This window comes from Varroa destructor, unplaced genomic scaffold, assembly GCF_002443255.2.
Source record: "Varroa destructor unplaced genomic scaffold, Vdes_3.0 BEIS01000007.1, whole genome shotgun sequence".
Lineage (NCBI taxonomy): Eukaryota > Metazoa > Arthropoda > Arachnida > Mesostigmata > Varroidae > Varroa > Varroa destructor.
The window spans coordinates 2,147,412-2,169,152 of NW_019211460.1; the positions used below are offsets into that span (position 1 = coordinate 2,147,412).

Consider the following 21,741-nt stretch of genomic DNA (forward strand, 5'->3'; position numbering starts at 1 on the left):
TATATATATATGCAAATGTATGGACTCCGTAAAGAATCGTCTACGTTTGGTAATTAAAATCAAGTTAAGTGGTCGAGAATCTGCAAACATGGCGCGTCGCTGACTACGCAACTTTAACAGGAAAGCTCACTGACTCGACCTATAAGTGCAACAGTCGCTGAAGATTCTCACGCACATATGTTAGGATTACTTCAGTGTAATATAAACGATTACACCAGACTATGCTAATTGTGCATTAATTTCCAAATAACCAAAAGGTGAATTGTAGTATTTGTAAAAAAACAAATTGTCATTTTTCAATGTCTTCTATTTCAGCATGCGTTAGAATATCATAAGTTTAGTATAAAACATTATTTGATGCCCGAATCTCCCTAAATGTTGCTGCTACTTCCTCACTTATGGTTAACATAACTTTAACCCAATAACTTCCTGCTGAAAACTCGTTATAAATTTCCAGCAAACCCATTAGTTCTATATATTTCCAATATGATAAGTGTTTCTTCTATTGCATAGATCAATGAACAGCGTTGAGCACCCGAAACGTCATTGTCAGCTATAACCCAGTGTTGGGGGGTCTTTTTTCCCAGAAAAACTGATACCTCTGAAAGCGCTGCCCCCCTCGATACCAACTTGAATAAAACGAACGCCTATAGAGAACCACCGTGTAGTCTTACTGCTGTTGGGTTCCTTACCAATTGCTTATCTTGACTTAACAGGCATTGACTATGTAACTTGTTCGTTAATTGCATAGATTTGTGTGTTACTACTAAAACTAGGTATTCCAACGCCAAGGCAATTAAGCCAGTTGGTTATGTATTAGATTAAAAATGATTCACTGCAATCTATAGTTCTGAATTGAAGTTGATCTCTCTATACATTAATTAATATCTTTTCATACTGCATTTGAATGGCAAAGTATTCAGGTACAGTTTTCTGCTTTTCTTTTTTTTAATTACCCGTTATCCATCTATTAATTTTTAAAGAGTTACTATAGCAATATTTGTACTAAGCGCGGCAGAGTAAATCGTATATAACAGAATCTAATGACTATTAAGCAGTTTGGTGGCTTGAGTGGCCAAATTTCTAGCTAAGAGATGACAAAAGTTGTTGCTTTGATTCCCGTTAACTATACATAAATACTACACTATTTGTACGAGCAGAGAAAGTAGTTATGGTTAGCATTAAAATATTATTATTGGTTTTTAAGGTTATAAGTAATGTTATAAGCTAGCAGTCATTCTGTTGGAGATTACCCATGCTTCATTCCATTAGAATCATTCTCACTTGGTGTCGAGGCGTAGTTGGTAAAATAACTTGTCACCAAGAGTTGGGTGTATAAGCGGAGTCCTCTCACACAGACGAAGGACGTTTCGATGCGATTGATGGCATAGGTTCAGCCTAGAGAACCAAGCCAGTAGACAGTAACTGCGGATTACTTCGACGAGAACGAAATGACCTATAAGATCACATACGTAGGAATACAACCGGGCTTGTCAGCCAGTTATCAAGCGTAAGTGGTGCATCTAACCTCACTGCTTGAGCTACGAACGACATGTGCTTCCAGCTGTACACATTTATGCTAATATTGCAATGTTTCGGAACATAATGCCTTTAAAAAACCCTCTTACCTAATCAGAAGAAAGAGTGCAAAAATCTGTTTGAGGTCTGGCATAACTATTGCAAAAGAAGTTTAACTGCAAAGGAGTAGAAGATTCGACACAATTATAAAGTAAATAGTGGCATAAATGTAAAATCGAAGATATCCTAATAGCAACAAAAATAAAAGTGCTGCTTCTAGCATTCTGATTTCCAAAGCGGTTGTCAGTTTGCAAGCAACTATATAGTTATTACTGATCATTTATTATTATATATTTTATATGTATAGGAGTAGAGGTGAGGGGTAGAGGTAATGCTAAAGCAAAGATCTCTAGACAGCTAGAACGAAGTATGGATAAGGCGGTATTAGTGTTTATTTGCTACAAATGTGTTGCTTTTATTGCAATAATTTTCATATTTCCTACTATTTTTACAGATGTGAATAGAATGAAGACTCTCCAACAGTCAACAGACTCCTGAATCCATATATATATATATTTATATATATATATATATATATGTATATATATATATATATATTAGCGCGTATATGTGAGGGTAACGACATTTCACATGCTTACTTAGCGCTCTGGGCACACGAAGTTTCCGGCAATTCCTGCTACATTGAAGAATTCGTTTGTTTGGCCACTATAGTGACTAACCGGTGACTGTAGCACAACATGCGGAAGTATTTTGCGTTAGCGTCGAACGTCATATTCACTGCAAGGACATTATACAGGATACATCTTTCGTGTAATTAAGCGAACCAACGACATTTTGTTCTTTGCCGACGCACTGCAGACTTCCCACAATCCCAGTATATGTTTCTTATGCAATCGTGTTTAAACAATCGCGTTCTTGTTAGTTATTCTATAGATTTTCAAATCTTCCGAAAGAATTGTGCTCGTTAAAGTTTGTGCGTAATATAGCTCTAGAATGATTTTATACTTCCAACAACTTTTACTATGTGAAAATTCGAGGCACTAGTTGACCTGACTGGTAGATCATTTTCTAGTTGTTCTCACTAGTAATATCCACCATTGAAAAATCGTAGGTAGTGCTGAGACCAAACGCACATATAACGTTTTTAATACATTTACTTAAGTGAGTAGAAACAACGTTACCATTCAATGAGAACACTGTGTTCCCATGCTATATGCCTAGCTATAGTAAGAAGTATCTATATTTGACTGGATTTAATTGTCCACTTTGTTTTGTATAATATATATATATATATATATATACATTTATATATTCACATATACATACAATGTACATATATAAATTTCGTGATTAAAAACACGGAAGAACATTTTCTCAGGTATTCCCATAAAGAAAAAACTGCTACCAGTCTATGAGATAAATCGAACAGGATTATTATATTGCAGTGCGATGACTCCGATTTTGTTGTATTCATAAATAGCATAACTAACATTAAAAGACGATATAATATTGCACAGCATGACCAATCTCTATTTCAATTGTTATATTCACAACAACGAATAACTGATGTGTGTTAAAGGTCGATTCGACCATCGATAACCTCCGAAAAAGCACGCATTGAAAAAAGGAGAAATCTCACTGCTTTTAGTAATTATCTTCGAAAACCACCTTTTTCCTTTTTTTCCTGTTTTTTTTTCACTTGTTGTTGCTATCCTTGTTGTTACTGATGTCCGTTCCCTTTCAAATCGTTGAATTTTTATCGTTGTTTGTTGCTATTCGCCGTCTACGCCCGACAGATGCAGCGGCCAAACAAACAACGGGGCGAGCCCCACGCTAATGGCGTCCGTCTTCGAAACCTCTAGCGCTATCAGCGCCACACCAGCAATGTTAACGAGTCTCCTCCGTCGTTGCTGCGGTGACTGCGGACATTGAGGCCCGATTTGCCCCCCACAACAACAAGAGACGACTATTTCAGTTAGCCATGGCGACGTTCTCGTTGTCGTCATTGCTGCCATTTTTGCGAAATGGCGTTATCACTCACTGTAGAAGAGGCCCAAACACTACCATAGAGAGCACAATTCTTCCCCTCTGTCAACCTCATGTTACATCGGAAAATAACTTTGGAGATAGAAAGCTACCAGATGAACATAGCAAAACACATACAGAGTGACAAGGGATTGTACAGACCAACAGTGGTATATATTGTAAGTAATTATTCGTAGTTGGGTCTAAACCTCTTCCAGTCAACCAGTTGCTCACTTAGTTATCCGTAAACGGGTCGAATCGTAAAGCAAAAAGTTCAGGAAGAAGCACTTCGAGAGGCAATTATAATATCTTCGACAAGCCATTGATTCGTTTTCTGCTTTGGTATTTTGATGGCTGTGGTGGCCAAGATTATGGAAGTGTACTGCCTTTTCTCACCGTTAGCACAACAGTTGACTCTTTTGGGTGAACAACACAGATAACCTTGAATTGCCCGTCAAACAGTTTGGACAGGCGGAAAGAATGATTCTGTCGGGACCTTTTTCGTACGTTGTCATTAACAGGATAGGTGATCGGGCCAATACAATAGGGCAATATAGTTATCTATTCAGATAATTTTATAACTTAATAAAAAAGAGTATTTTTCTCAAGAAAATAACATCCTCTATGGATGCATAAGGTTTCAAGTCAAACAGTTTCTTAATTATACCCTAAACGGTCATTTGCATGTGCACCTGTTATATGTGAAATTACATATTAGTCCGAAGACTATTTAGTAATATAAGAATCGGTTTCCATCGACTTTTGTCAGTGACTTTGTTTATGAGTATACTGCAGGGAAAAGTAATGACACACGTGTGAGACTCAACACGCTCTTCAACTGCTGTAACTATACACATGAATATTCGGCACTCTCCTATTGTACAGCGACATGTTTCACGAAAGCAGTGGTGATAAACTTCAAACTGACAAATCATTCCGGTTAAGTTAGCGGCATCGACTTTCTATAATGAGCTAACATATGTGATACCATACATACAATCGGTTTTTAAATGTGCATACGCTTGTTTATTGACAAATACGATAAATTTGTTATTTTTTTGATTGATTCGGGATGACTGAGATTTTGCGTGCTTCCCAGTAGCCCGCTGGGAGTGGCGGGTGTGCTTAACCGCGACAGATTTTCTGTGTTAGTCAGATAGACAGTCTATTTCCGTAGCGAGGGGTTGAATTTGCTTGTGACAATTGACGCCATTGAACGGAATCCATACTGATTTTGATCGTCACAAATTATCCTCAGAAAGCCATGTATAACCTGTGTGATGATGCTGTAACTAGGATGGCTGAGATTCTACGTAGGAGGTTAAAGGTCGCCGGCTCAAGTTCAGCAATCGACTTGTTTTGACCAAACAAAGAAAGTATGTTCATAAGCCACTGTTTTCAGTTCGAGAAAAAAAATCAGCTTCAAAAAATCAAATTGTAACAACTACCAGGGTTCTCTTCTAAGGCAACTAGAAGTTCATCTGAAATTACCTGATGACAGTTCATAGTAGCGGAGTCTGAGATGTGCAGCTGCATAGTATTGGACTTTGAAGGAGCCGCTAAACGCAGAGTCAACTGCTAACAACATCTGTAGCAGCATCGATTGAGCAAATGACGCTAGACAATACATCCCTATTCAGAAACCGTGATGCAAAATAGGCCGTTACGGCTATTGAATGCGCTTGTACGACGAATGAGTTAAGATTTCAACGTGAAGCTCGAAAAATTACGTCTTTCGTAAAAATGCGTCATATGTGTTTTTTTCTTATCTCACATATAATCTACTTCATTTAAATATAACGGAATGGCGATATCTCGCATGAAATGTTTTGATAGGGTAATTGCTCATCGACTTGCGTGCAGATTGCCCAGAAATCAACCAGATCCTCGATGAGTAAGTATTGTTTTTAAGCTCAAGAGGTATCTTCGAAATCACATAATAGTATGAATGAAAACGGACTTAGTCCGTTGTCAAGCTGTGCAAATCGGCCTTTACTTTTCTTGTTAATCAGCGATTTCTAATTTGAATCAATGTTTCGTGCCGTAAGATAATAACATAATAATTCTCATTAGACCATCTACGCAAGCCTCCGATTAAACCTTTTAAGAAGTTCTCTACAGAGCGAAACCTAATATTAATAATAAATTATACTGCGCAGTTCAAATATAGCTTGCCGCGAATGGTACAAATTACCTCACATTAAGGGATGATGAAAAATCAGATTATAAAAAAAATGCCGGTATTTGAAAGAAGCTGAGGAACTAGAAATTAGAACATTTCTAGCCTATGCAATAGCCATAATCAGAGCAGTAGTACTCTAATACTAACTAATACTCTAGCTATTCGACTTTTTAAAAAATATTACCTCGGTAATTAACTAAATCTAAAACAAATTTTAGTATCTCTTACTTTCCGACCGATCTCTTTTCATTCTCTCTCTTTGCCAATCTAATCCTTTCGACGTTTTTTGGGAATCATCACTTCATAAAAACCTGAGATCGACTTAAAATTAATCAAACTAGGGTTCAAATGCGGAAGCTGAATGTAGATACAATGTGCAATTCTTAATTAACAAATATTAAATGCTTTGTTTTTTGAAGATCAGAAGCAAACGTTGAGTTGCGTAGCACATATTTGGCGCCATGAAGCTTCACATGAAGCACACATTGCTACTGCAAGAGAAAATTTGTAACTGTATCGGACAGCATATTATTTGCCTGTCTCCCTCCAGATAGGTTTATTGCATAGACATTTCTAGAACCTGCCAGGGGCATCTTTGTCAATAAAATCGACAGATGTGTTAGATCTTGAAAAATTGTTATTGGTTGACTAATGCGAATCTAATTATGAATGAATATAATTTTTGTTGTTGATGTTGCTGCTGATGTTTAATATTTGACAAGGACTATATGCGTTTGATCATAGACGGCCCTATTTAGTGAAGCAAGGCCCGTTAATGCAGCAGTTCATGCCTACAAGCTCCGACCCATGACTTATTTCGTGATGGCCATGTTCTGAGAGCGCGAACACGTTGCGATGTTTGCCCGTCTTTGCTAGGCTTAGGTCGTCTCTGTATACCTTGTTCTGCACGTACGTTGCTGTACGTGCGATTGAGCCCGCACGAACTCCCAAAGATAAGGAGCTGATGGTGACGGTGCAACTTCGAAGTTGGTTGGACGAACCTGTGCCTGCGGTACTTCGTTCGTTCGTATGATTAGCGTTGCCGATGATGGCGCTATATTGCGTGGACGCTTCCTTCCCATTCGTCGAAGAGAAAGGGTCGATCTCTTCCGTTCTATCACGCACAAGCACCATCGTACTACAGCCATTGCTGCTGCTGGAACTCCTAATCCGGCTGCTGGTGTGCTGCATCTCCTGCGGCGGCAGCGATCGCAGCGACGAAATGGAAAGGACGGTTTGTTTCTCTCTCACGCACACAGCCACCGCGGCCGGCCGCTAAAAAAGCGGCGGATGCTGCAACGGCGCTCTGGCGGCTCCCTGCAATGCTGATCGTTCGAACTCTGTTGTGCCTGCTGTGAGCTGGGCGCGCGAGTCGATTGCGCGGAGGGCGGGAGACAGCGGGATACCGCGTCGTTTAGCCGGCTGGTCCACAGTGTGGCTGGTTGTGAGTCGGCTTAGTCGATTGTTCTTTGAGGGTTTGGCGGGTTACTGATCGCGCCCATGACTGCGATGCCGTCGCCGCTGCGCTGCTGGCGAAGCTGGATTCCCGTCGTTCGTAGTCACAGTGAGTGGTCGGTCGGTCGTCGTCATTGAGAGGCGCGCAGAACGAGCGAGCGGCAGCAGAAGCGCAGCAGAGTGTGTGTAGCAACGCAGGCGACGAGGTGGCGTCGGCGTCGTCACAGGAGACGAGGTGACAGCAACAGTATGAAATAAAGAAAAAAGTGAGTAGAAAACTCAGTAAATTCAGAAACGAGGACGACAAAGCAGAACGCCCGACAAAAATAAGAAACGACAAGCCAGAATTAAGAGGATAGGAAAAAACATAACAGAAAAACATCGAAAAGTCAAGCTACACCAACGAACCAATTCAATTCCGAGATTGCTGCTATCGTTACTACAACTGCTGCTGCTGCTGCTGCTACTGCTGCTGTCAGTTAAAGTCGTCAGGCGAAAAAAAGTACAGGGAGAACAGGGGAACGGATACGCGGTCCGCAACTCTTTTCTCTATCTCATTAAGCAGTCAGTCTTCGTTTCTTGTGTGTCTCTCTTCACTGTCAGCGTTTTTGGCGGCGGTTTGTGTGCGCGTGTGCTTGTGCCTGTCGTCTGGTGTTGATAAGTGATAAAGAAAATCAAATGCGGAGGTGACCGACATTAGTGCGTCTTCTTGTATTTGCCGCAGTGAGAATGTTCATTTATTTCGACATCATTTTACACGTCGATAAGCACACAGCGGAATAAGGACTACAGTCGCTTCCATCGTTGCTGCGTCTAGCAGAAGTAGCAGCACTAGAATTCTTCATAGACCGATCTGAATCACATCAGAAATAAGCAAACCAGAGGATATCGTAAGACGAGGACCTCGAGAGCGTTCAACAGCAGCTCAATGTGATAACCTTCTTCCTAGCGCAAGGCAAAGGAGACGACGACGGAGAACATCGACGGACCTGATCTGGAGATAATATAATAAGAGGTATAATATTAGTTATACAAAAGTACACCAACAGTTTTACCTGCTTACGCACGCATCCCATACACACGGTGCAATGAACAAAGGAGTACGCCAAAGAATGAATTGTTCATGCATACTCGCATGTTGATCTGTGTGTTTAACTCAGTCTCGTTCGACGAGAGGGCACCAACATGAATTGTTCAGTGCTATTTTTCTGTCGTGCATCTGTCTTTTCGGATAATGCGTACAAGTAATCGTCTGTGCAGGTATCCGTATCCGAATATCCGAATCATGAGTCGAGTGATGACAACGGTGGTCAGCTTGGTCAAGAGTGAACCTAGCTTAAGTTCTACTGCCGATACCGATGATGGCGATGTAAATTGTACGATAAGTAGCTCACTCATTCATTCAATTCTTGTCGGTGCTGAAGCTATGCCGTAATAAAGCAGGTGTGCTGTTTATAAACAGGCAGACAGACACAAAAATACGTATATTGTATAGGCACTTTGCCTGTTCATTACTTTTCGCTTGAGAGAGCTTCTCTAAGAAATTCGCTTCACCGGAAGATACGTTTGCTGGCTGTTACTATCCATAACACATCGTCAGCAAGTCTGTAGACCACGTTCGTAGGCTGCGCTGCAAAAGCGGGAATAAACTCTGAAATACCACCATCATACGATGTCGACAACGGCCCAAGCATCGAGTACAAAAGAGGTTCTGGAAACGTAAACGTAACAGACAATAATATACATATACAATTCAATTCAACACACACACACGCACGCACACATGGAAGCCGTCTACATTGTTTCCACTCTCTACTTGATTCATCCATCACCCGTTCCTTTACCATCAGCCAGCAGCCACTATTTTGTTCGTTTCTCGGCTTGAGAACGAACCAAACCGCTACTGCTGCAGCAGCGTCATGATCGTGATCAGGATCATCATCGTCGTCATGTTGATGAACTAACTAGTCAGGCAGAAACACGCAGCCAGCCCATGAAAGGACCTGAGCTGGTGCTGCCGGTGATGCTGCTGCTGTCGCTGCTGAGAATCAACGAAGCAGCCTGTTCAATTAACGAACGTTGATAGGCTGGGTACGCGCGTCCTAATCTAAGTGAGTTTGTCTTCAAAAAAGGGTAAATAAAAATGACCTGATCAATATCGTGCTAATAATGATCGGTATAAAATACCTAATCGCAGTCTGTTCGCGTTGATAATGGAAAACGGCGCACTCTACCCTTTAACCAGTGCAACGTTTTTTTTTCTAAAAACAGTGTAATTAAATATAATGCAAAGCGCACCATTGCATATTATTTGAACATTATAAACGATTCGAAATAGCAGTAATAAATAGCTCGCTAGCAAGATGAATAACGAACGCTTGCAGATGTTTGTGAATCTATCAAATTTATTGGTGCGTGCGTGTTATATGCAAGATCGTTTAGCTGGTTTTGCTGACTATTTTTTAAATATCAGACGTGTGGTAGGAGAACCCGATTGATACTGCTGAGGTGACGGTTCCAGATCACGACTATTGAGCGGGGATGCAATAACTATCCTTAAAATGCGACATTCGTTGATGTTTTCTAATTTATTGTTTGTACGTATTCGATATTGCGGTAGGTGGTTTTTCGAAATGTGTGTGTGTGTGAGTGTGAGAAAGGTACCTTGCAGTCGAAGACTGCCTATCTTTTTTCTATGCATGCTGCCGCTTGTTCTGGTGCTTTTGCTGGTGATTCTCTGCTATTTTATGAGTGGGGTTTGCAATCAGTGGCTCCGTGGTTTGGTTCAATCGATAGTTTTTGTTCAGGAGAGTAGGTCGAAAGGGGTTGTGGGCAGGTCGGTGAAGGTTTGAAAAGTTAGTTGATCTAACTGATCGAGTACAGCGAGTCAGTTGCTTAGATTTTTAATCCCGGGGTTGCTGGGCTCGTCGTGGGCTTGCTGGCCGTTGGCAGCCAACTTAGACCGTCTCTTTCATGCGGTGATCCGTTCTTGCTTCTTCTTCGTCCATGTGTGTACGTAGTGTGTTTTGCTCCTAGCGTTTTCGCTGAGGCAGAACAGCAGCATAGCTGAACAATAAGGCTCCGAAGAGAGACAAAGAAAAACATAATTATATAAAACTTTACTGATTAATGGTGTACACATACATACAGCATTTAAACTACTGCATTTGTTTTTCAATCATTATTCGTACTCTTCGTCTCGATTCTCCGAACGCCGCCTACAACTGCTTCTATTCGTGCGTATCTTTTTCCTTGAGTGAGCAAAGCGGTGTCGCGTCGAGGGAGAAGGATTTGTGCTCTGCCATAGCCAGGCTTAAAACAGAGGATGGTTCTAACCCTCTTTCATTGGTGTTTTGGTGACCATTTGTTATCTATTGTGTGCGTTCTCTATACTGGATTATAACCTTACACTACGAAAAAAGCAGCAACAGAAATTTTGCATCAACTAACAGCCCCATCGTTCTCGCATCGTACACAGAGCGCATTCTGGCCGTCGCTGATAACAGTCGGCAGAGGGAGCAGGCATCGAGTAACAACAAGCACAACAACAGCATCTGCTGAAACTAACCGCAGCAACAACCGCAAGGCCGAGAAAAGAAGCAACAACAATATGCCTGCCGCGTTGTTTTCATCGGATATGGAGCGGTCGGGCTCGGCCGGACTTGAGGACCAACGAGCATTACAATTGGCGCTCGAACTGTCCATGCTGGGCTTGCAGCCCACTGGAACGGTCCATGGGACTGATCAGACGGGCGCCTCTGATCTCGGATTTACCACCGGGGCAACCCCAGATCAACTGGAAGCCGCCACACGCCAGCCATTAGCCAACGGCGCCGGTCCTAAAAAATCCCAAAACACCACTGAGTGCGTGCCTGTTCCCAGCTCCGAACACGTCGCAGAAATTGTCGGCCGTCAAGGTGAGTGACCGATCGTATCTTATTTTGGAAATATTTACTAAAACCTTATTGCCCTACTAAATCTTGCAAATTCTGTCAAAATCTATTTTATGAACGAGCTTTTTTGCATTATATATGAAAACCCTGCAAGCCCAAATTTGTATTTGGTTTTTAGAACGGCTCTCTCAAAAAACGGCGTTCATTGATGCCCCTAGCCATATTTATTGTTATTGTTATGATTTGACCGTCTCCACATCGTATGATGGTGGTGTACGATCGTAGGAATTGGGGGCACATGCGTGGTCGTATCTATGGTGCTGGAATTGATGATGCACACGGATGCCGCCATTTTTACTGGCGCGCGCGCGCGCGGATGCGCAGAAGAGGGGGTCTTGTCTGGAGAAAACAACGAGCTGGGCGCCAAAGCGGCTGCATTTTGTAGGCTGCAGCCACATAATCCGGGTTTGTAGAACTATGGAAAGTTAACATTACGAATGTGCATTTCTATTTTTAAAAAGAGGCGACCGCTGTAATAGAGGTTAGGCTTAGTTTCCGGATCGGCGTATGAACTACTTCGGGTTATTTTAATAGTGTCATATGCAATAATAGTACCTAATTAGTGTATTTGATCTTACATTTGCATAAATAGGAGGTCATCATCCGCATTTGTATTCGGATCACACTTTATGGATCTGAGCTCAAGATCAAGTAAATTTACTCGTCAATTTAAACTTGTTTTAAATGTCTGGAACCTCTTACCTTTAAATATATTGAGCCCATTAAATCACCTAATCAATGTAGGAGATCCAACAAAAGTTGTAACCGCTTAAATTGTGTTAAAAAAGAATAACGAGTTAACAAAAGCTTTGGAATGTTAATTGCTTCCTTAAGTACTTTTAGAGAAACAATAATAAAAAGAGTGTCATTTATTATTCATGCACAAAAAGTCCAAGTGATCTTCAAATCTTGCGTCGAGACTTGTTAAGCCAAAATTGATGCAGATTTATTTTCTAGCTGCACGTAGGCCAGCCGTTCGTCTCGCTTTTAATTTTGCATTTGTTATCTTTAAACATGGCATTGCCACAGTCTGTTTAGTCAACAGAATTACTAGCATTTATCAAGTGTATTCATGAACTAATATATATATATATATATATATATATAAGGATGTCTGGTTTACGTTTTACTCATCGAATAAAATGTCCTAGACGTTTAGCTGCTAGTAAGGTACATATGGAATATAGGGTACTTACAATTTGCGTTATGCCTCGTGATTTAACTGTTCGTTCTGCAGCAGCGGCTCTGAAAAATCTCAAACATTTTGGGGCAAATGGAATGCTACTGACACCTGCGTGTATATGGGAATTCAATCTAAATATGGTTTTGTGGCCTTGATGTTGTTGTTTTCCAAAGAAGCTTTTTTTAAGACGCTACTGATATAAAGAGAACTGCTATGTAAAGCATAACCGTTTAATATGGCTACCACCTGCTTTTAACGGCAGCTTTACCAGGGTTACACAGGCACCTTTCCGAATTTCAAACCTTAACCAAATAATATGCTAAAAGGTTAGATGACAGGAATTCACTAGCGCAAAGTTTAGTGAGCTACAAAGAGATTCTATAAAGGTGTTCACTGGTCTGAATGAAAATGCCTGGTTCATTTTTGGTGGGTTCCGGCCTTTTCTGGTCTGTAGACCTACATACATCAACCGGCCAATAGCAGAGAGTTGCCGTCGGGCGAGGATGCCTGTCTATTTGTTGTCAGTACTCGGTCCACAAGACGGCACCACTTGCCCCCGTCAGGGACTGCCGCTGCCGTTAGGTGTTTGGATCTTTGTCTCGAGGATGAATGAAGTCGGTTAAACGCGCGGCTATTGGTCGCCAAATAAGCAGAGCAACTTATGGGAAGCGGAATACTGGGCCGCTTGCCCGCTTTCGCAAGGAGTGTACAATGTTACCTGTTATTGTATTATATCCTACGGTACATACCATTGCCGGTTTAGTCTTTGACTAAGCTATTATAAGTGTAAGTATCTTTATTAGTAGTTAGACATTAACTTCAAAGGATATTTCTTTAGAGTGTTATAGTGAAATTCCGTAGATATTTTATAAAGTATGCCATGTTGAAACGCCTCCTATTTAGAAAAAGAATATTAATTACAGTATAAAGCACTTGGTTTTGAGTCTTGAGTTGTCTGAGCTTCCTTTGCTGATTGATTTCTTTTGTATGGTAAAGCTTTGCACAATCCGTATTTAATCGTTTTGGTACATTAAGACTTGCTTGTTCAATTAACATTTAAATTGAGAATTAGGTAGAGGATAATCAAAGTAGAATACGCATTATTTCTGTTGTAGATTCTGGGTCATCCGTTCGATTAGTAAATATTGAGAAGTCGTTAAGGCGACTTGTTACCGGCTTACTATTATAATTGGGCACCTTTTTGTTGAAGTGCGTTTTATTGTATGTTGTTTCGTTACGGGACTGGTATTGTTTCAGTTGATTTAACTTGTTCAATATTCATTTTGATATATAATACTTATCTGGTCAAATTTATTTTTACTGAGTAAGACAAGTATATAGTTTGTATATTATTATAATATTAATATAATAATTAAATATAATTATAATGCGAGTCTTCTATTGTTCAATTCCAACCAACTAACGACGATGTAAACGACCACGACGGTGGGCTGAGTCTGATTTGTAACGTTTGTTTTAGTTCGAGCAAATCGGCAAATCGGAGAGTATAATATGAATTGATACTTTAGTGTATAAAGAACAACTATACACTATATATATTTTTGTAAACTTTGTGCTGAAATATTCAACCGATTACAAGGTAGCTTCTGCAACGACCCATGCAGTTTGTCTGCGTGAAAATCGTTGTTATTGAGGATCATTGTAGTCGTATAATTGTTTCTAATAAGTTGAAGTCGTGTTGTTTAGCTCGGCGAATGATGTGTGCCACGCGCGTGTGGCGCGAGTGAACAACCCTACTTTCATTTATTTCGGAAGGAAGGCATGTAATGTCTTCCTTCTGTTCTGCTTTTCTTCGAATCTCGACGGCAATTGAATGGTCTTCCGCTATTGATTTGAGCTTGTATTACAACGGAGGTGTCTTCGCTACCTACAAACGATATTTTAGATATCCTTAATTGACGTCTGTGCTACAACTAATGAGACTATTGGGGTCATATAGGTATAGACGAATCCTCTAACCTTTCATTTTGTCAATAATATCGGAGTATATAAGGTATATCTACAGGAAAATATTACTTTCATTGGTCTATTCTTGTATGTTAGGGTAAATTTCATATTTATGTGGACAGATTTTTAACGATGAAAGTTGTTTCCAAACTATTAATATTGGATTTTCTTGGTTGCCCACGTGGTACAAACGGCAGTAGGAGCTCAAAAACTTCAGCACTGTGATAGTCCGGGAGGTCAGATTGGAGAATGGCCGGTGGAGAACGAAGCGGCGACCGACTGGGGCGAGGGGGGTAATGGTAGCGCCGAGATCTGAGAAGTAATAGTAACAATAGCAACAGCAGTAAGCCGAAGCATTGGAAACGATAGGGTGAGTCCAGAGCAGCTGTCGGTCTGTCGGTAGGTCGGTATAGGCTGTTCAGTTGACGGACCACTAATATGTGTGTGTGCGTGATGGTAACGGTGGTGACTGTGGAAGCGTTGGTGGGCTACTCCTATTGCTGCTGCAGGTGCTAGTATGGTAGCGATGGAACAGCATCACCATCGCACGGGGTGTCTAGAAGGAGACCTGAGAAGCTTAAAACTCTCTTGCCTTTTCCCTTTAGCTATCAGCCGGTACATACAGACATATAGGCACAGTTCCTATGCCGTCTATTCCTCAACTTTCAGCTAGCCTCGGACCGCGCACCTCCTTTTGAGTGGATGAGTGCACCTTTGGAGGCCAGCCGACCGACAAGCCACTTGGTCTATATACTACAGCTGCTGCTGCATCGCTTTGCTATGTTCTTCTGCTTTCTCTAACTGTTCCTTCCCTCTTTGGAACAAGCTCACTATCACAGCCACTACTCATAGTACCCGCTCTTGCCAAGCTCCGGCAAAAGCTTGCTGCTATGCTGTTTCTTCACCAGCTCTGTGTCTCTTCGTCCCAGTTCTTCAACAGATCAAGCAGCCAAGCAACCATCCCAAACAAGTCGTTGTCGTTCCTCCACCCCTAAACCCCGCACCACTGAGTTCTCCCCGTAGAGTTTTCCTTTGCACTCACTGTTCTTCCCGATTCTTTCCTGATTCCTAGGCATTTTGTGTCCTTCTCGCGGCGGCTGCACCGACACCGCTGAGTTACATCAGTCAGTCGGCTGGCCGGTTGTTCAGGGCGCTCAGCCTGCTGGCGTGATGGTGTTGAGGCAGGATGATACTACGGAGCGACGAAATAGAGAGAAAAGGAGTTTTACGTAGAGGCAACGAATGACCAAACGCTGATGTTGCCTTAGGGCAGGGAACGTATAGGCAGGGAACGGACAGATAGGGACCCTCATATACACACAACCGTGCACACAACACACATTCAAGTCCCACATGCAGTTACTCACGCACCCAGCATAGCAGCTGTGGCAGCACTGGTAGAAGCACCGTCATATGAGGAGTGATCTTTTTCTCTCGCTTACTGTATGCTCATGAGTATCTAGGCAGCTAGTTGTGTGTCTGTGTATGTATGGTGCGTGGCCGTCTGCCTGCGTTCCTCTGTGCGAGTGTGTGTGTGTAAAGCAGGAGTCTGCGCCAGAGGCGAAGGGCGGCTGTTCTTTGCCGGCTCCTAGCGGCTTTTTGGTTCCGATTGCCGTTCAATCCTCTCGCCACCTCTCTTCTCTCCGCTTGGAAAGCGAAGGGAAAACGGAGCGCCGCCAACTGCCAGAGTGAGGTAGAATAAGAGGATTGTTGCCCCGGAGAAAAGCTGTTTCAGGATATTTGCCAGAGGCTGTCAAGGGGTATGCAGGCATATGAGGGGCACCATGAAGATATATGGGGTTGGGGCAAGCTTTGCCGTTCACTTACAATAGATTCATTTCCCTTTTACCGCCCCATCAAGGCCCGGCAACCTGCAGCATCGTCACTAAAGAGCGCCGGAGGAGGACCAGTCGCGCGGCCGTTGTCGCCGTCATCGTCGGCCGATTCTGCTAGGCTCTGCAGCTGCGACTGCTGCTGCGGAGCTGTGGTCGGCTGCCTCCATTTCCTCCTTCTGTCCCGTGTCTCCCTTTTCTTCCGGCAGGAGGTTAGCGGGGCCGGTCTCGGCTGCTTGTCTGCATCAGTGAGAGCCGGAAGCTCCTCTCCTGGTAGCCGCCAAGCAGCTGGCACAGCCTACGCGAAGCACGCTGCGTTGCTGCTAAGCCGCTTCTGAAGCCGGCCGGGCTTGTATTGCCCCATATTCCTCGTTCGTTCGTGCTCTGTCCCTCGCTCGTCACGACTTGGAATAGGCACAGGGAATGCAATTGGGGTAAGCTTTGGTTGAATTTAAGCGGATGGGGCCGCGCCGCTGGTGGTGACGGTTGTCGTCGTAGTCGTAGTCGAGGTAGTTGCGACTGTAGCAACGGTGGAAACGCCGATGGCTGTAGTACTAGTCGAAGTAATAATAGTGGCGTTGATGATGGCGGTGGGCCAAACAGACGGTGGGGCGGCTTAATAGCCATCTACCCATCCACCCATCACTGGGTAGCTGCCCAAGGCAATGGACAAGGATTGATGGTGGATATGTGAGTGTACTACATTCAGGGAAGGAGTAGTGGATAAACCGCCCCTGTCTCCAGCTTTGGTTAGACCCGTATACAGGACCAACTAGAGGAAGACAAGTAAACGAATGTGAATATTATATCTCTCCGCCTCGTTTCTTTTCCTACTGATGATGATTCTGTTGTTGCACCTTCTTGTGAGGCCCAGGTCATAAGCCTGAAACAATTGAAAGTGAGGGACAAAAAATAAAGTCATACATTAGGAGTAACTGCTACACATCTCACCATTACAACACCACCCAACCTTGCCACAGTACGGCTGCATTCACTAACTGCTTGAATATAGATGTTAGCTGAATATTAGCCTGACATTGACTTTAAAAAGTTCAATGTTAATAGCAGGTCATAGTATATGTACCATTGGTATTATGCTGTAATATAATGTACCTAACAAAAATGCAGTTGCAGTTTTACTCGAATTCTGGCGACAAATTATTTCATTGTGTATTCGCGGTCTTCTATGTTTTCGTGTCTTGTCACCGATTTATTTATTTTTTCTCGCTAAAAATGTTCAGATTTAGTGTTGAATAACTTGCCTAACTTGTTTTCTACATTATCTTCACTATAAATTTTGCAAGTGATCAGAAAAAGTGGCGATCCGTTAGTGGAAGATCTGGAGAATACGGTATTCTCCCTGACTGATTTGATTCTGATTGCAAAGGAATATTGAAGGATGATTTCCTTTAGTCTACCAGTTCTTTTCTGATAAATAACGTCGTTTACTCAATGCAACTGGGTCATGTACAAATCTTTATTGACCTTTTATTTTTCTCAAACGTTTCCCGATGTGTAAGACTCTCCTAGTTCAACTAAATATAAATAGTAGTTTCGGATAAAAATCCGACTTGACTCCAAAATTGAGCGTATCTCATAGAGACACCCGTTTATTTCGTTCAGTCACCAGTTTAAAGTGGAGACACCGCTTCTGGTCGCGCGTGACGACTCCGTATAGAAATTTGTCATTGTAGCCGCTTGGTGGTATGTACCGGGCAAAACATTGTGGGTTAATATGAAGCAATGCTTCGTTGTGACGTTCACTTAGTATATGACGCATCCAGGTTTTTAATTTCTGCCTTACAATAGCAGAGGGTTCGCAGCTTATCTGCTAGGCCAATTAACGAGTTGTTTGCCAGGTCGATGAGGACTTATGGCGGCCAGCCGGCGAGTAAAATACATTTACCAGATACAAGATCCAATCTTTAATCCCGCTTCAAAAAGCTTAGCAAATCTTTTCGAGCAGCCTTCTCAACAGATATCCCAAGCTCCTCTGGCAGCTTTTTAACTTCGACGAAAGGCAGAGTAGGCATCGAAATTGCTCTTTTTTTACCTGGAACTTCCGTCTTTGAGCCTGAATAGAACCTAAAATCGCACTGCGCAATGGACAATAAAAACGAACTGACGGAGCGGAGGACTCGAGAATTAAACAAGTAATGGAGAGGTAAAGCAAAAAAGAGAACGTTTAAAAAACGCCTTTACTTACGGTAAAACATAACAGTTATCGTTTGAGAGAGACTATTATGCAAAGGAAAACATTCTGAGGATATCAAGAAATCCAAAGGTAACCTCTTTTACAACGGTTCCTTCTCCGATTAACAATATCTTTAGTTGTTTGAAAATAGACTAAGTTATTTTGGGACACTGAAAATATTTCGTTACTAATGATTGTTACCCCCAAAGCAGAAGCGGTTAAGCGCTGTCTAGATAGTCGAGTCGTGAAATCTTATATATCGGGTTCTAAAGCGATTTTATTCTCCGTAAGGGCTGAGTCCATGAATTATAATCCTTAAAAATTTCGTTTGCGTACCGTAAGACGGAATGTAGAAAAAGTGCTTGAGAATGCCGAAAAAACTCTGTTCGACCAAACGAAAGCCACAGAAAGGTCTTTCGCGAAAAGTCGACACATCATAGTCACTATATTGACTCGACTTTCCACTCGTCTATAATATATATCTGCCTAATAAAGCTAGTGCGGCGTTTGCAGCAGTGCACTAGCGGATCAGTTGGTTGATCCGTTTGTTGTTGTTAGCTTTATTTAGCAATGAGTTTTCCTGGCTTGTTATGGGTAAGGGTCCGTACCTTTTGTTGAACTTTCGGCTTTACTTGATTCGTAGTATGAACAAATCATAAGATTACAAGAGGATTGTAGGAAGAGGAAAAGAAGCCCTACGCTAAGCTTTTCTCGGCTACTAATTGTGTGGAATACTAAATAACAATAAATACTAGCAGTTGCAATAATGGCATGCAGAAATAAGTGACCAAATGCAGGAACCGTTCGCAGCGTTACTAACCAGGGTTACTATTAATCCTCAGGGAAATAAGTAATAAAGAACAATTAAGAAACTAAGAAAAATAAGGTAGTATTATCAAGGTTAATGGCTGCTCGCACGGTTGCCATGCCGTTTCATAGGTTTGTTCGAAAAATCCCAAACAAACCCTGCAGGACCTTGCCATATCTGTTTTGTTTACATAACTGGTGATGCTAAATAAAAAAAATACTAGTGCTTCTATATCGAAGAGAAAGCTATGTCAACATACACACACAGGTGTATACATATATATAGAGAAGGGGAGGGAGAGAATCCGAGACTTCATTGCAGATTGCAGTGAAGTTCTCCAACGGATATATATAATACGCGCCATATGGGCATGTGTTTGTCTGCCATCGTCAGTATCTTTAATACTTCATGGTACTGCAACAATTCGTTAACATTATATCTGGCCATTATGCTGATATTTTTGCATTTGCTTCTTTTGCTTATTTTTTGAGGCTCTTACGTTACTTAGAATATTGTTCCTCGTTCCAGCTATACATCTATTTTCCCAATGCTAGGCCTTTTTAGGACAGGATATATGAATATCGTATTCCCAAATCTTACATAATTAGGTACAACTGTTGTGTAGTATATGTCGTTGATGTTGACACACCGATTATTCCAAGTAACTTTTGTGCTGAAATTTTAGGCTATCCTGGTGTAGCAGTAACAGTAATTGATGTAAGCTTGTTTGCGTGATTCAATGCTGTTGTGTGTTTTATGATTGTACAACCTTTCATATTCTCTTCGATATTGATAATGGTAGTGTAATGGCAGCGCGGCATCAGCCGTCGACAGCATCGACGTCCGCATTGTTGTTGTCGTTATAGCGTATTTGTCGTCGTAGTCTCAATAGTTGTGGAGTGGCAACAGACAAGGCTTTGGCTTTTGAGACGTTGGCTATGCACTAGGATTGACGCCGCCAACGGTTGCAGTGGTTGCTGGGTCCCCCAGCAGCAGCAGCAGCAGCAGCAACAGTTTGGTCTTCGACGATAGCTAAGCGTTGCTGATTCAGTGTGAATGTCAGTGCCATTACAGGCATGGCGAACAAGGTAGTACTATTGCGTCTGTCATGGCCATTAGTATTGCCCTTCTGTCCGTCCATCTGTGTGTCTACTCGCTTACCTGTTACAACAACAGAACGCAGAAGTGGCTGTTGTTGTGGTTGCTGCCGCCGGCATGTTATCGTCGCGTGAGTGATTGGCTGACTGATGGCCAAGGTTCTATAAAATCGACAAGAGCCGTCATAGTCGGCATAAGGAATAACCGAAGTCCGACGTGTAGCAGTTGGTACTACTGCAAGAGCAGCAGTAGCAGAATCAGCGCAACAGCTGAAGGATTCAAGGGCAGCCAAAAACAGGCAAGCAGTGAGCGAAAGAACGGACGGACGACTGAGCCAGCTGGCTCTGATGGAGAAAGAGTGCAGACAAAGGCACGAATAGATCTGGCTAGCTGTCCACTCAGTCAGACAACTAGCCAGATCTGGACAGAGAGAGAGAGGAGAAGAAAGTTGTCACGTCAGTCCTGGCTAGCTTTGATTAAGCGGGCCAGTACGGACGAAACGGAAAGAAGCGAACCGATATATATATATATATATATATATATATATATATATATATATATATATTACTTTGATATGCGTAAAAAGACGTACCTTGCATTAAGACAAACAGGGTGCACCCCCCCTAAGTTAAAACTTTATCTTATGCTTTCTAATAAACTGCTGACGTTCATCCTTATTTTATACAACCAGCATTTAGCGTGATTACGGCTTCAACTTGGATCCTAAACCACTACTCATTTTCAAAATGTTTAATAACTTTTTAACACTAACCATGCATCAAGCAATATTTATAGGCATAAATTTATTAAACTATCGTTCGAATATGCTACATGTAAGAAGTTCCAGCGGAATCAAAATGTCGAGCTGATAGCAGTCCAAAAATTTTTGGGGGCTTAAAACGACCAAAAAGTCCAGAAGATAATCAGAAGTCTCAAATCAAGAAGTACAGAAGTCTTAAAAAAAAACGAATTATAAGGAACTTACCTGGGAGACCCAATGAACAAGTGATATTTTCCTCTCCAATAACAATTCCTAATTTCTGTATTAAAAGTCTAGGTGTATCAGAAGTGTTTTTTGAACTATCTTGATGAATTTTCGAGCCCTATAGATCTTTCTATTTGCCTCACGGAAGCCGAACGAAAACTGGCAAGGGCATGGAGTGTCGATTTTAAGCAAAAAAAGGAGCTTTTTGAGCTCAAGTATTTCTCTAATGCGATAAGATTAAATAGTAGAGCATTTTCGCTAAAATTGCAAACACAACAGATTGTTTTTCACCAAGATAAGCTTGATTTTTGGCTCTAAAAAGAATAGGCCTTGATCCCACATCAAAGATAGGCGCTTAACTCGCACGTGTTATAAAAAAAATAGCTCCCTCGAGTTTAGTGTCGATTTAGGTACCGTATTTTGTGTGCTGTATGTACATATATATATATATATATATATATATATAGTATTCAGTAAAGCTAATTTGTTTTTTTCTTTTATTGGTGTTTATTAGTTAAA

At 41.7% G+C, this 21,741-nt stretch overlaps 1 protein-coding gene across 5 annotated transcripts in view; it reads left to right on the forward strand.

The window, feature by feature from the left end:
- Positions 1-21,741, forward strand: part of LOC111254061 (RNA-binding protein MEX3B-like) — a 66,347-nt gene that overhangs the window by 24,634 nt on the left and 19,972 nt on the right. The window contains exons 1-4 of one of the 5 annotated variants that reach the window (XM_086975946.1): positions 9,090-9,312; positions 9,675-9,798; positions 10,680-11,118; positions 11,380-11,559. In XM_086975946.1, the coding sequence (XP_086832072.1) occupies positions 9,763-9,798; positions 10,680-11,118; positions 11,380-11,559 (655 nt within the window). In that variant the 5' untranslated portion in view covers positions 9,090-9,312; positions 9,675-9,762. Of the gene's footprint in view, positions 1-7,322; positions 8,217-9,089; positions 9,313-9,674; positions 9,799-10,679; positions 11,119-11,379; positions 11,560-21,741 lie in introns of those variants that run through there. The other 4 variants (XM_086975948.1, XM_086975949.1, XM_086975947.1 and 1 more) reach the window with 4 other exon arrangements.